Genomic DNA, 14304 nt, shown 5'->3' on the forward strand with positions numbered 1-14304 from the left:
AAAACAGGAAAAGGGGTTGCACCTAGTACAGCACAATCAGACAGATCCCATTATTTCTATCCCATTACTTCTTGCTGTAATATTCCTTTGTTGTCTACAAACTAGCAATGGTATTTCATAGCAAAGCATTTTTCTCAATCACTAATGTCAATCCACCCAGTCTGCCAGTAGTAATAGCGTAACTGTTTCAAAGAGCACAAGACTCTCTCTGGATTCAAAGTCCTAACTATGGTGATAATAGATGGGGTCAATCTGATCTGATATAAAGAAAACCAACTTAGCTTCTCTTCCCCTATCCCAGTTGTAAATTTTTAACAGTGTCTTGGAAAATATTAAGAAAAGCAATTCTACCAAAAAAACCCAAAACATTAAAGCTACAAAGTGACTCACTGACAAGTTTGGTGATGAAGGTGTTTATCTGTAACCTGCCATTTAGACAAGCACTATGATAAAGGCTTCGGCCACTTAGCCTCTTAGCTGTATTATTATATAGGAGCCCGACCTCATTTAATGCATACAACTGACTGTGCTCTGAAGATAAGTAAGGACTGTCTAGTAGAAGAAAGGACCTTCCTTCATTTGCTGCAGAAATTGGAAGGTGTGTATCAACTGACACAAGAAGCCATGCAATGCCAGTGGTTTTGTGATGATGGCAGTTAAAACACAGCTTTCTAGAATCACACTCTATCCTTGCTCTTTCTAAATTTGATAAGAGGTGCTTTTCAAAACAGGTTTTCCATAAGCAGGTACCATATATTCTTCTTACTTTGTTTTCTGGACCTCCAATTACAGGACAGCAGTCTGGTATGTGAATCCCTTGCAAATGAGATAGAGGAGTTCTCCAGCCATACACATTCTTAGCAGCATTCTTAGGGGGGAAAAAAATACACCCACAAAACACTACCTCCTCTAGTCTCAGACATCATAAGTAGGGACCCAACATTTCCCTCCACACTGTCAATCACCTTTAAGGTCTTTGCCTTACCCCCATTTCATGTTTAGAGAACTATCACCATTATTTCACTAAACTCTCCTGACAAGTCTGTTCTGAACAAATTAAATTACTTTAAGATACCCCAACTAGAATGTCACAGAAGAGTTTATAAAGCATCAATAAAATCTGTATTTCTTGTAAGGCTTGGGATAGGTGCTGTAAAAAAGCTTGGGACCCCACACCAAACTCAAGAGTGTGTGTGTGTGTGTGTGTGTGTGTGTGTGTGAGAGAGAGAGAGAAGAGAGAGAAAGTATATATAGTATATACTATATATTCTCTCATATATATATAGTGTATATATTTGTATGTACACACATATACACAGACACAGATTTGGACTTTGTAATAATATGTAGCACCACACAGGAAAACATATACCCCATATTCAAACCGTTTAAGTGATTTAAAAATAAAAGATTGGAAATCTTAAGTGTACTACATATAAAAAATTCACCTATAATTTTCTGCATCTAAAACATCTTTTGAAAATGCCAACAATGTTAAAAATGTTTTTAATAAAACTGTTTTCTTTTAGTATCTTGTAGAAATATTTTACTTTCATACATCTTTACTTCCTCACATAATTTTTCCATTTGTTTTTAAACTACAAGAATCACTTAACCTTTAAGATAAGAACAGCAATGAAAACATACCTGCCTTCCCACCACTCCTGTTCTGCAAAGGAAAGTCAGACTGAATTACAGAGAGTTAGGAAAGTCAGTATCAAAATGAGCTTTAAAGAAGCCAGATGTATACAATCATGGCCAGTTGAGGGGAGGAATAAAGGGGTGGGGGGGAAGAGGTCTTTCACTACTAAGTTACAGTATTCAAAAAGCTTTCTAGAGCTGTAACAGTGGAAGTTACTTCACTGCACTTTTATCTCTTTCCTTAACCTTTGTACAGTGAAGCCAAAAAGAGGCCAATATTTGGGCTATAGATTAAGCAAAAAGCAGAAAGTCTTATTGCAGCACAACAAAAAGTTAGGGAGAAGACAAAAAAAACACGCACTGCGAGAGGGTAAGAAAACAAAGATTATGAAGAAAAAACGTGATTTCTTGTGACATGCCAAGCTTAAGACAGATTTTGCTCCATTCATCGGGTAAAAACTTCACCCCTCATTACAGTGCCATGTTTAAAGTCTTATCCATTGCTACAGAAGACAAGTTCAGAGAGAGCAGCATTAACTAGGAAGTGAGTTTACCCTAACACAGTCTTCCAGAATGCACCCGATTAAACGTGGCGGTCTGGGATGCTGGCCTACTGTCAACCAGCATCTGAGTTCACTCAGATCACTGCAGCTGCATACGGCTGAGCGCATTTCAGCCTGAACTGGAGGACTAACTGAAGGTCAATGGAGAAAAGCTAGTGCTTAACCTTGTAACACACAGGTACCATAGTTATGCACAGCTCTGCTAGGACCCCACAAACTAATCTCTCAAAGAACAAAGGGGTGTTTTTTTCCCTGCTAGGTTCCTAACGCCACTGTATTACAACGGGTAAAAAAAATCGTGTAAAATGTCTGTCCACATAATCCAGTATATTTAGTCGTTTTAGCGATACTGCTCTCAGGTTACCCCAACAGCAATTCCGCTACCGTGAGCAAAAGGGGTAACCAGGTGCCTAAGGGCAGCCAAACGCCGGTATTGCGGCGCGCCGCTCGCCGCTTCGCTCAGGCAGGCAGCCCCCGGCGGAGGCCGCTCGGCGGGTACTCCCGGGCCGCCTACCAACACGGGGCGGCTTCTTTTGTTCCCTCGATTCCGTCATTTTCTGCCGGACACGGCGCTGGGCAGAGGGAGCAGCGGCGATGTCCAGGGGCGCATCGCTCAGCCAGCCTGCGCCTGGCACCGCTGCTGCCGCCGCCGCCTCGGCTCCTCACCCCGTATAATGGGACAATTCATCCTCCCGCTGCCCACGCTGGCCCGGAGCCGCCTCCTCCCTCGCCGCACAGGTAGCGGACGCTGCCCGCCCCGGGCCGGGCAGGCAGGGGCAGCCCCGTCGCGAAGTCCGCGGGAGCCACCTCACGGGCGGGCGGCGGCTGCCCAGCGCAACGGTTCCAACGGCCACCGGCGCCGCCCCCTGGCGGCGGGGCACTGCGGCGCCCGCAGCCTCGCGCGGGGCCCTTCAATCCTCCCGCCGCAGCAGCGCAACGCGCGCTGCCCCGGGGCGCCGGTCCCCCCTCTGCTCGGCCCGGCCCGGCCCGGCGCGGTCTCACCGCACCCCAGGCTCCCCGCGGCGGACCTGCCTGACGGAGAGGCCACCCGGCCGGTTCAACGGAGGGCTTGAAAGCGCCTCAGCCCCGCTCGGGATCCCGAGGGGCGCCCGGCCCTCGCCCCGCCGCGGCAAACCCCGACCTCGCCGCCTATCACACGAAAGCCATTATCAGACGGGCCGGGGGAGGGGAAGGGAAGGGGGGAGAAGTGAAAAGGCAGGAGGCGGATGAGGTGGCGGGCAGCTCCCTCCCCGCCGCCCCCGGCCCTCCAGCGGGGCGGGGGCCGCAGCCGCCCCCCCGGCGCCGCCAACTCGCAGCCAACAGTTCAAACTTACCCATTTATGTCGAGCTGGGCTTCGCCCGGCGGCGGAAACAGGCTGAAAGTTTGCGGCAGCTGGCCGCGGCGAAGGGGGCGAGAGGCAGCCTGAGCCGCCGCCGCCGCCGCCGCGGCTAAGAGCAGAGGCTGCCGATGGGGATGGTCCCCCTCCCTGCTCCCCTGCTGCTGCTGCCTCCTCCTGCGGCTGCCGCTCTCAATACCCGCAGCAGCCCGGCTGTATCTTGCTTCCTGCTAGAAACACTTCAGCTTCCCTCAGCGTATATATTTAATTTAAAAAAAAGGGGGGGGGGGAAGGAAAGAAATCAGGCGAGAGAAAGGGCTCAGCCTTCTGCTTCTGCCAGCCACCTGGGTTCCCGCTGCCGGGCAGGGAGGAAGGGCGGCCGAGGCCGGGTGCGGAGCGGCGGAGATGGGCGCCGTGCCCCGCGGGCCGCTGCGCGCCGCAGGGCGAGGGTGCGAGCAGCGCCTGGCTCTCCCCGCCCCGGGCGGCGGCGGCGGCGGCTGCTGCTGCTGCTACTGCTGCCGCCGGAGCGAGCGGCGCAGCGCAGCGCGGCTCGGCGCTGCGGGAAGTGTCGCGAGACTGCGCCAGAGCCGCGGCGCCGCCTCGGGCCGCCGGGAGCAGCGGCGGCGGCGGGAGGGCGGGGAGGAAGGAAGCGGCGCGGCGGCCCCCCGCCGCGGCAGGAGCGGGGAGCGGCGGCGCCTGTCCCGCGCCCCGCGGGGGGACGAGGGCGCCTTCTTCCCTCCCTCCTTGGGAAGGGCCGCCGAGGTCGGGGGCAGCGGGGGAGACGGGAGGGCTGCCTCGGGCCCGGGCGCCGCCGCCTACTGCCCGCGGCGGGGGAAGGCGGCCCCAGCCGGTTGCTGCGGCACTGCCAACGGCTGCGGCCCGGGGCAGCGCAGGGAGCCGTTACCTGCCGGCAGCCCCGCCCCGCCCCCACCCGCTCCAGCGGCCGAGTGGCGCCACAGGTGCCGCTTCCCCGCCGCCGCCCGGGGCGGCCCCGCGGCAGCCCGACGGCGGAGGAAGAAGAGGAAGGAGAATATAAGGTTAGAAAAGGGGTGGGCTTTTGTATTTTTTTTCTTTTAAGCAAGGAAAAAAAAGTCACGCATTGTTCTTCTCAGCTATGAGACACATTGAAACGCCTGTTACAATAAAGCGGAATGCATTGGAGGGCTGTTACTGCGTATCAGTAACATTTCTGGACTGAAAGGCACCTCATTAGGCCTTGCAGCTTTCTTCCCCGGTGAGCAGTTCTTTAGCACCAAGATCTTTTGGGGGGGGGGGGGGCGGAATGACAGGAGCAGCAGAGGGAAATTTAAAAAAATACAATCAACTCTAAAACGATAACATGTAGGTAAAGTATCTTTTACAGCACAAGCTGCTTTAACATTAGTGAAAGGTTAAGCAAAAGACCCTGTTCTAACCCTAGTTGGCTAATTTGGATATGAAGACAGCATTAAGTGGTAAGATTTTTCACATCCTGCTTCCTCCCCCCAAAGTACAAGAGAGCTCATTTTGACAAAGCTTGTTAGAGGTCAGGAATTATCTGTAAGAGTGGAAACCTTTTCAAGTGGCATCTGGATACCTGACTATGAATTTTTTTTTTTTTTAATTGTAACAGTAGTGGAGAATTGTTTGAGAGAGACTTGACTGATTTTCAAATCACCTGACCCTCTGTTTCAGATTTAAGCATCCTGAGATGCAGTCAATCTAAATATATAAGCTATGTTGTAAATTATCTTCAGAGCTACCCTTTAAATTCTCTTCTTCCCTTTGTTTTTTGTTTGTTTTTTTTTTTAACCACTCCATATGTAGGGCTATAATTGACTTTAAAACATGCAACCACTTCATTATCTGGAAGAAAAAACCCTCAGTGTTGAAATAATGTAAATGTAAGTAACTAATGAATGGCTGCCTGAAGTAGACTGATGAAGTCCAGCAGGGCCAACTAATAGTGCCCCACATAGAGCTGGTGAGAGTGGTAGCTGTGATATTCCAGCTAGAGTTATGTCTCACAGTAGCTGATAACAAACCATTTCTATGTTCCACAAAGCAGTAGGTGAGTTTAAAAGAAAGAATAAACCTTAACCTCATGTTCATAAGTAGACAAGTTTTGGTCGGGGGTAGTGTATAGGAATTAGGATCTGTGCTAGGCTTGGGGTAGATGATCTTTTAATGTCCTTTCAAGAACTTTCCATCTCAGATGTTGTAGATTTTTTTTTTCCCCCCCTTTTTTTTTTCTTCCCCTTTTAGGGATCCTGGAGACAGGACAGTTTAGAGTTTTATTATTGCCCTTAACAAGTCTTTCAACATGTATTTTACCACTGCTGAGGTCTTCAGTAATCAGAAATTGTTATTTTCTAACAAATATTGAATTTTTCCACAGGAAATGAATGTGTAAGTTCAGCTTGGTTTTAAATGAACAAACTATAAGTGCCTCAAGTCAAGAATTAGGGCTTTTGTCTGTAAATATTTTTATTAATATCAAATAGGGATTTCCCCCCCTTTTTTTTTGAGGAGACTTCAGCTACAGCCATGAAAACTTGTTTTCAATTTACTGATTTGTCTGCTGTAGCAACAATAGAACATCAGGACTGATTCATATGCTCCAGTGGTTAGGTTTTTTTAAAAGATTAGAATTAGAAAAGGCAAAATACTTTGATACAAGAACACATTCAGATAAGTTTCATTCAAGTTTGTTAGACATATCTATAAAAGGAAGATAAATTCAACCATCACAAGGAACATAACAGAAATACAGGTTGGATGTAGACAGCCTCCAATTTAGGGTTTCACTGAAAAGTAAAAGACAAACCAACTCCATGTTGTTTTCAGGAGCACTAGGGCACTAAATTGCAGTCTGAGAGTTCCATAGAGAGGGCAGAGGAGGGAAGAAGAGATTCAAAAAAAAATTAATCTTCGTACACACGCAGAGTATCTTGTAGCCAGCCACATTCAGTGATTCATATACACCTTGACAGAACAACGCTGCTTGCCATTATCCGCAACTACTCAGTATGGAAGGACCTGCAGCCTACATAACCTGAAAACTTTACAGCATTAATTCTGGAAAATTAGCAGAATGAGTAGAAGTAGCTTTTATTTGACAGTTTCACCTAGTACTTCTTATAATGCTTACATCAATCACAACCAAATAACATGCCAAACTAAGTAGAATTAATGCAACCAGGTTTGAAGACAGTTCTATTGTTATCATGCTAATTTTGTATGAAGTTTGGCTTCCCAATGCTTTAGCTGTGTAGTTTAAGGTGGAATAATTGGTATAACTGAATAATTAAGCTTGGTACATTCCAATAGCACTGCTTCTACAAGAAGAGTTCAGGGCCAGTAGTAGCAAGGAGGAATAACAAACTTGGCTAACTTAAATGTAATCAGTTTTCTAACTACATTGTCTTTCTCCTATACATTGTAAGATGCAATGGCTATCTCAACCAGATTGCCAGGGCCAAAATATATATTATACATATATATGTTTTTGTATGTGTATACACATGCCTCCTTCTGCTGTAGAACCATATGGCAATTTAAGTTCAGCTTTGAGGAAGCTATCACTGAAAATCAATGTAGGGTAAATATATGAAAACTAACTTGTTGGCTTTCCCACAAGTAAAGCAGTAACATAAAGGCTGTCCTGAAAAATTAAAAAACTCATTATAAACTATGATTTTTTTTTTCCTGCTGTCATAGTATCTTTAAGTCCTAGCCTCCTGTTGTTTCCAGGCTAAAAGAATGTGTAGCACTAACCTTGTGTTCCTATAAAGCCTACGCCAATATGGGCATCCTTCAGTTGGAACTTCAAAGCAACTCTGCAACATATGTGAATCATTTTGGTACCTCACCCTTGTGATAAAAAGGAGTTGAATGGATACACTGCTGAGATTGTGAGGGCAGTCAAAAAAAGAATCATTCCACATTAAGGAACTGCTCAGAGAAGCTAAACAGGTGTTTTAAGTGATATTGATGAAAATTAGCAACTTTTATCTTAATTGATATGCACACACTTCAGAACACAATCAGCACTTTTAAAGACTATATTCTACTGGTTGGGAAGCATTATTATTATATCCTCAAGCATTATGTAAATTTTTTTCCTAAGAGACAAAAGAAACAATTCCTTCCCTTGCAAGGCGCTCTACACAACAGAATATTTACCACAGATGGAGTTTTGCCTTACTAATCTGTTTCTTCAAGGAGAGTAACCACATTAGAATAGGGGAGTTATGAAAGAACCAAGTGATTCATGTACATTGAAGACCAGTACTGACTTGGACTCTTGCAAGTTTAAGTGAATAATATACTAGAGTTAATTTTTAATTAAACATGCCAAGTAAGTTCTAGCTTCAGCTCATTCCCATTCCACTCAGTTTTTAATACTAAGATTCCCTAACAAACATGGTTATTTTTACCTAGCATAGATGATACTGTATTCACTAACACAATTCTTAAAAATGCATACCAGTTTATTGAATATGTAAAGACAGCCAAATAAGTGCGCATCTGTCCCCATACTATTTCCTGGGAAGAATCAGCTTGACAGACGCTGAGAGTTTTGAATGCCATGGATGAGATGGGAATATCTGCCTTCAGAGGTGTGGTTTTTTTTTTTTTTTTTTTTTTAAACAGCATCTATTTTGTGCTAGTATCTGAAGCGATTCATATTTTAAGTCTTTGAAAAGGGAGTCTTTTAGCTAAAAAGATGCCTCTAGAAAGCAGAAAGCTTTTAACTCAAAAAGAAGCAATAAATGGAGTTCTAGAAACAAGGTGTATATATGAACATTTCAATGGCTACACAGAATGAGCAAAATATTCTGAACCCCCAAATTAATAACAAGGTACTGAACCAATCACTGAAGGTATTTAAAAATATAGATAAAAAAATGCTAAAACATTTATTGTCTGTAGAAAGAAGATTTACATCAATTTTATAGAAACTATGTTAAACATACATATAAGCATACCTAAATCTTAATATATACTTAGGAACATGAGACTTTTAGATACGGAATAACATTTTAAAAAGCATTTTTGAGGAATCAGAAGGCTACAGACTTAAAATCCTCTTGCATTTCAACTCCATCTTCCATAGTTTAAACGCATTTTTTCTTATCCACACAGAGGGAAAAAAAAAAAAAATCACATTAAAGGCTTCTGATCGTAGTGTGTCCATGTGTACATAAACACACTTAGATGGTCCTTATGGTGGGGGAAACTAGTATAAAGTAAGCTCAACTTTAATGTACTGTTTAGAAATGGACATTAGGCCACATACCCATTCAACTGGGGGAAAAAAGCCCTGCTATTCTTAAAAGCAAAACAATTAAGCTTTTTTTTATTCCATGAAGAGTGTACTCAAACAACAACTGTTTCCACCCTGCCTCCTTCCCTGAAGGATAAAAACATAAGAGAAGCCAGTCACACAATAAAAGCCATCTACTACATTATTTACAGAAAATGAAATATTAAAAAGACAACATGAGATTTAGACAACTTTGACAAAATTCAGAGCAAAGAACAGGGAACAGAAGAAAGTCCTATTGAAGTGGAAGGCAGCAAAGATAAATCACATGGCTAAATAACTACTCAGAAAACCTCCAAGAAAAAAAACACCAGGCCAGGAGCAGGTGTTACAACAGTGTTTTTCTCAGATTTAACATTGAAAATTTATGCTTACCAAACATGAAACAGAACACAGACGTTCATCACTGTCCTTAAAGTTTGCCAAGGAATTACATGTTTTAAGTAGGCTTTCTAAGCTCTTGAAATGGCTTTCATATTTGTTATTTTTCTCCCCTCTCTGTAAAGAGGCTGAAGAACCTCGTATCTTCAAATCCTGCAGCAATGGAATGAAGTCCATCAAGGGCCACATATGTGCAGAAACATCCAGTTTTTGCAGATTCTTTGGGGTGCAAGTCTGAAGTCTTTCTTTTAGAGTGTTCTCCCATAGAGAACTCTGCAGATGGTGGTTCAGATGCTTAAAGAAAGGCAAAAACATTTCTACTGAGTATGGGAAAAGTTCCTTCAGAAAGCAAAAGAGTTCAAGATCTCACTCTAATTGCAGTCTAAGGTGAAAACTCAAAAATCAAGTCCCTATAGCTTAATCTTTGCTATAATTTTTAATCATCTTCTCCAAGCAACTCTCACTATCCAAGACATGGCAAAAAATGACTTTCCAATGAATAAAAAGCCAATTGTGAAAACTCTGCCTTTTGTAATACCACAAAAATGTAATACTGATCCTTTTTAGCAACTAAGTTTGTACAAAGAAAACTCAGCATTTCATCTTCAGGCCCTGGGAGAGAAGACAGCAAATAAAATATTATCACAGCTGGCTATCAGCTGAATTTACTCCCACCCTCTGCCAGTTACCTGAGTTAGGATAGATGTCATATCTTGAGACCTGGACATAACTAAATCTATCAGGTAAGGTGATTTAAGTTTTGCAAATCATTATTAGAAGTGAAGGCAGACTTGTATATAGCTCACAATGTGTTGCTTCTTACTAGCCCCACAATTTTGTTAACTTTGTGAATTCAATCATTACAAAGTTTAGATTTACAAAATGAGGATTCTAACCAACCAATATAGAAATTAAACTGCTCAGCAATGTAAATGCTAATGCCACAATAACTTACTATCTTAGACAATTACAAGGAGGAGGTCTCTCATCATATTAAACCATTGCATTTTGCAATAAAAAACAATTTCACATGAGAACAATTGAGAATATGACAAAGAACATTTAGCAGTCATTTCAAGTCAATCAAAAGAAAGTACATTTATAAAAGTATGAAACAGAAAATTAACCAGCTTTTAGACAATCACATTCTTAACTTGCACTTCCAATGCAAATGTCGTGACAGGCTTTACCAATAAGAGATGCTATTTTCCTTCTGAGGCTGAGGACTATTCACATATTTAAGGTGGTTATTTTAACAACTGTTCTCTATCCATGCTTCCAATAGAAACAATACGACATTCAGAATGTTAAAGTTTTTTTTCCAGAGGGTGTTTTCTACAATGCAGTCGCAATACAGAAAGGCACCAAATTGTTCAAGTTAAACTGACCTTTCTTATACTTAAGACTAATTTTCTCATCTCATCTATGCCTTGACAACTCAGTGACTTCGATATATTATTCTCAACCAAACATTCTGTACCAGCACAACAGGTGCTACTTTTCTGTGTTGAAAGGAAAGAGCTGATTATCTGTGTATGAGCACATAGATGCAACAGTATCTAATCCAGAAAGATATACCTACATAGCACTCAAGCCAAAGTCTCACACTAGATAACAATACCCCGTAAATAGTTAGGTTGCCTGTAACACCTAACAATTATAAAATTCAATTTCTGTATGATTTTTATAAGGTAGAAAGTTTTGTCATGGCAGAATCCTGAATTAGTGAAGCAAAGTCATCAATAAAAAATGTGGTTTCAGCAAATGGTATCACCTTAAATAAATGCTAAAGTCACTGAAGTATCAGTGACTACGTTTCATCATATGACACTCATCTTGGGACTGGGGATGGGTGAGGGGAAATCAGTGAATATACCAAAAATACCTTCTGTTTGTAATATGCTGCTCTCAGTTGTAGAAATAAAAGTTAGATACCTATAAATACACAGGTAGAAGTAGCAAAGCACAAAATCAGTCAGGAGTCATTCACATTTCTAAACCCAGATTTCATAAATGGGAAGCATTAAGTTAATTCTGACTGTGCCAGTGTTACTTCCAAATGTTACCAAAACTGTTGTGTCAGAAGTTTCTTCATGTATCCACTTTTTCCCCCATTTGCTCAACAACGAATTCTCTTCCAGGCTTTTACAAGAATGCTGCAGGAAGTTTACAGAAACAGTAATATCCCGTTGAGTAAGACAATGTAGCTTCAGTCGTTCATCCTACTTCATATACTTTTCACTTCCTATGTGTTTTACAGTGCTTCATCACACTCAGGAGCAGTGCGAATAGCTTGTTGGCTTGAGGTTAAACCTGGCCCCAATCTGCAGGGAAACATTGCAGCACTCCCCTGCCAGTGGGTTGCTCCAAATTTGCTTTGTGTTGACTCACCTAGCCTTCCAATTTAGCTGTTTTAGTTCCTTACTTCCATCTCCCAAGTTAATCTACACCAGCTGATTTAATCATCATCACTGACAGCATAGTATGTAAAATATTTCTTATCTACAAAAAGTTAGCTGCTTCTATTTGGCCAGGGAATTCCTTTCCTTCAGCTTCCCATTTTCTGTATGCTTGTCAAAAAAGTAACTGAAAAAGTTATTAAAAATTCTGTTATTTAAACCAAAAACTTGGGTTTTAGAAACTTAAACCATCTGGTCTCACTGTTGAATCACTGCATCAGATGTGGCACATCTGCCTACTTATTTCCTACGAACATTAAGTTCACCCCATGAACTGAAGATTGTGACACTGTTAAAGCATGCTGAGCCATACTTACAGACTTTCAATAAATAGTCTCTTTACTGAAGGTATTGTGTAAAAAACATTTTAAAAGTATGTAAAAATGACATCCTAACTCTCTACCCCAAAACAGAGTTCCTTTTCTTTTTTCTCTGAACATACCTCTAGCCAGTATTAGGATTCTGATCTGTTATTCATAATAGGAACTAACTTGCATTCTATATGGCTAACACTGTCTTGGAAATGACAAAGATGCATTAAACCGCATATGTTGTGGATATGGTGAACAACTTTTTTCTTGAAACAAATGAGAACATCTTCTCTGGAAACTACGTATTATGTATCTTTAATTTACCTGGAATAAAAAGTCTGAACAAATTTTTAATACATACACACAACCCTACCATATACTAGATATTAAGGCAAAAGCTATAAATAGGAAATAAACACAATATTGTTTATAGCCGATCAAATAGGCCGACATATTTGAGTTTTGCATACAGCATAACAATATTGTGGTACAGTAAACTTGAGATTTACTGGGATTTTAAACAAAAAATTACAAGCTATCTGCATTTAAAGCAGTGTCAATTATAAACAGCTTTGTTAGAAGTCATGCTTATAAAAACCTGTGTTTTTGTTTTTTCTTGTATTTAAATACTTCAGGCTCCACCTTCAGAATCCATGAAATAAAGTGGCAAAAAGATTAGAGAACACGTGGCTTGGTCAAGAATGTCATACACCAAAAAGTGTAATGAGACAGAATAGTTTTGAATACAGACCAACTAATCCTCTAACAAACCCAAGCATGCTTTCAGTGCAGTTAGAAACTACTGCTAGAGTACATTACATACCTGCCCATTACCATATATTTTAATCAAATGCTGAAAATTGTCTCAATGTTCTAACAATTTACAAATGTATATATACACATCAAAAAAACAAGTTTAATATTAAACTAAAATGAAGGAATACAAAATACTGTTTTACAGAAATGACTGAACAGAGGTGTAAAATCTATTGCACAACCTAAAAGGTCATTACTTGGAAAATCCTGAGCTAATGTGCTATTACCAAACAATTCAGGCACTTTTTTTTTCCCCTTTTTTTTATTACATAAGCAATAAACTTTCAACATATAAACCTCTGCATATAACAACTCAAGTTCCATCTGTAACATCATGCTCAGAGAAAAAGTATTCAATAAATAAGACTCCCTTCAGTGATTTCTTTGCTTGAGACTGGTACGCAAAAAGGAACTAAAGGTACATACTACAATGTTTCAATCGAATACTGGAATTTAAAAGCAATTATTAAAACTGTAAAAAAGTTCTGCAGCATTCCACTACTGAAAAATAAAGTTATTTTTATCAAGAAAGTTACACTGTTAGTTCATTCATCCTATTTTAATTCTTGACAAAGTTGTCAAAAATGAACAGATGCTCTTTGCTGTGTTGGATGTTTCAGCTTCAGGATCACAGCTCAGTTCAGGTTTCTGTTGCAATATTTAAGTGTCCCTACAGAGAGGAAAAACAATTGTTACGTCAAGCTGTAAAAGTGGAAGAAAAACTCCCAGCTTTCATATAATACCTACTATAATAATACAGTACTTAACTACAAGACTAGTGCTGTACAATTATAGAATGAAATAGCACAACTGTAAAGACTGTACCTTAAAGGATGCATACGCATAGTCATTTTAAAAGGGTGAAATACATCATCATGGTGTCCTGACAAGTTTGATTACTACACAGATAGGCAAAAAAGGGAAATGCTGAAATCTTAACAGTTTTGTTTTTAAAAAATTAGCCAACCAGCAAGCAGTATGCAGTTAGGAAAGTGAGTATGTCACACTTGTCCTTCAAGAACTATTTTACTTTAACTCAATGGTATTCAGTTTCTTCACAGGTCATAAAAATCAATATTCAGATCTTATTATGCTTTTCTGTAATTCAAACCATAATCTCCAGTAGCCAGATTTTATTAACATTACTTTAATAAATTCTAGACAAGAACTTTATCATCCAATTATAAAACAGTATCGGAAATTCAGGGAAAATCACTATCACAAAATTGCAGTGGTTCTATGCTTCTTTTACAGCTTCGTAAGTTTTGGAAAAATCCTTCTGCATCTGTTTTCCCCTAATTTCAGTTCCACCTTAGCATGTCCGCCCAAATGTAAAAGGATTTAAAAAAAAAAAAAAAAAAACACACACACACTGACTGGAAACTAGAGTTTTTGGAAAACTGTTCTTGGAGCCTGTGCTTCGGTGCCCTAATAGCAGAACTCTAACTACAGATGCCTTAAGGACACAGAGTTACAAAAATAACAAGA

At 41.1% G+C, this 14304-nt stretch overlaps 2 protein-coding genes across 7 annotated transcripts in view; both read right to left on the reverse strand.

The window, feature by feature from the left end:
* The window catches only part of SH3KBP1 (SH3 domain containing kinase binding protein 1), a 237483-nt gene extending 233463 nt beyond the window's left edge, over positions 1 to 4020 (reverse strand). Inside the window, exon 1 of one of the 2 annotated variants that reach the window (XM_067297098.1) lies at positions 3539 to 4020. In XM_067297098.1, the coding sequence (XP_067153199.1) occupies positions 3539 to 3542 (4 nt within the window). In that variant the 5' untranslated portion in view covers positions 3543 to 4020. Of the gene's footprint in view, positions 1 to 3232; positions 3300 to 3538 lie in introns of those variants that run through there. The other variant, XM_067297104.1, reaches the window with a different exon arrangement.
* A 2595-nt stretch (positions 4021 to 6615) lies between these two features.
* Positions 6616 to 14304, reverse strand: part of BCLAF3 (BCLAF1 and THRAP3 family member 3) — a 36949-nt gene continuing 29260 nt past the window's right edge. For 4 of the 5 annotated variants that reach the window (XM_067297130.1, XM_067297124.1, XM_067297126.1 and 1 more), the window contains one exon: positions 6616 to 13486. In XM_067297130.1, coding sequence (XP_067153231.1) covers positions 13457 to 13486 — 30 coding nt within the window. In that variant the 3' untranslated portion in view covers positions 6616 to 13456. Of the gene's footprint in view, positions 13487 to 13641; positions 13716 to 14304 lie in introns of all 5 variants that reach the window. The other variant, XR_010884263.1, reaches the window with a different exon arrangement.

Source organism: Apteryx mantelli, chromosome 1, assembly GCF_036417845.1.
Source record: "Apteryx mantelli isolate bAptMan1 chromosome 1, bAptMan1.hap1, whole genome shotgun sequence".
Taxonomy (NCBI): Eukaryota; Metazoa; Chordata; class Aves; order Apterygiformes; family Apterygidae; genus Apteryx; species Apteryx mantelli.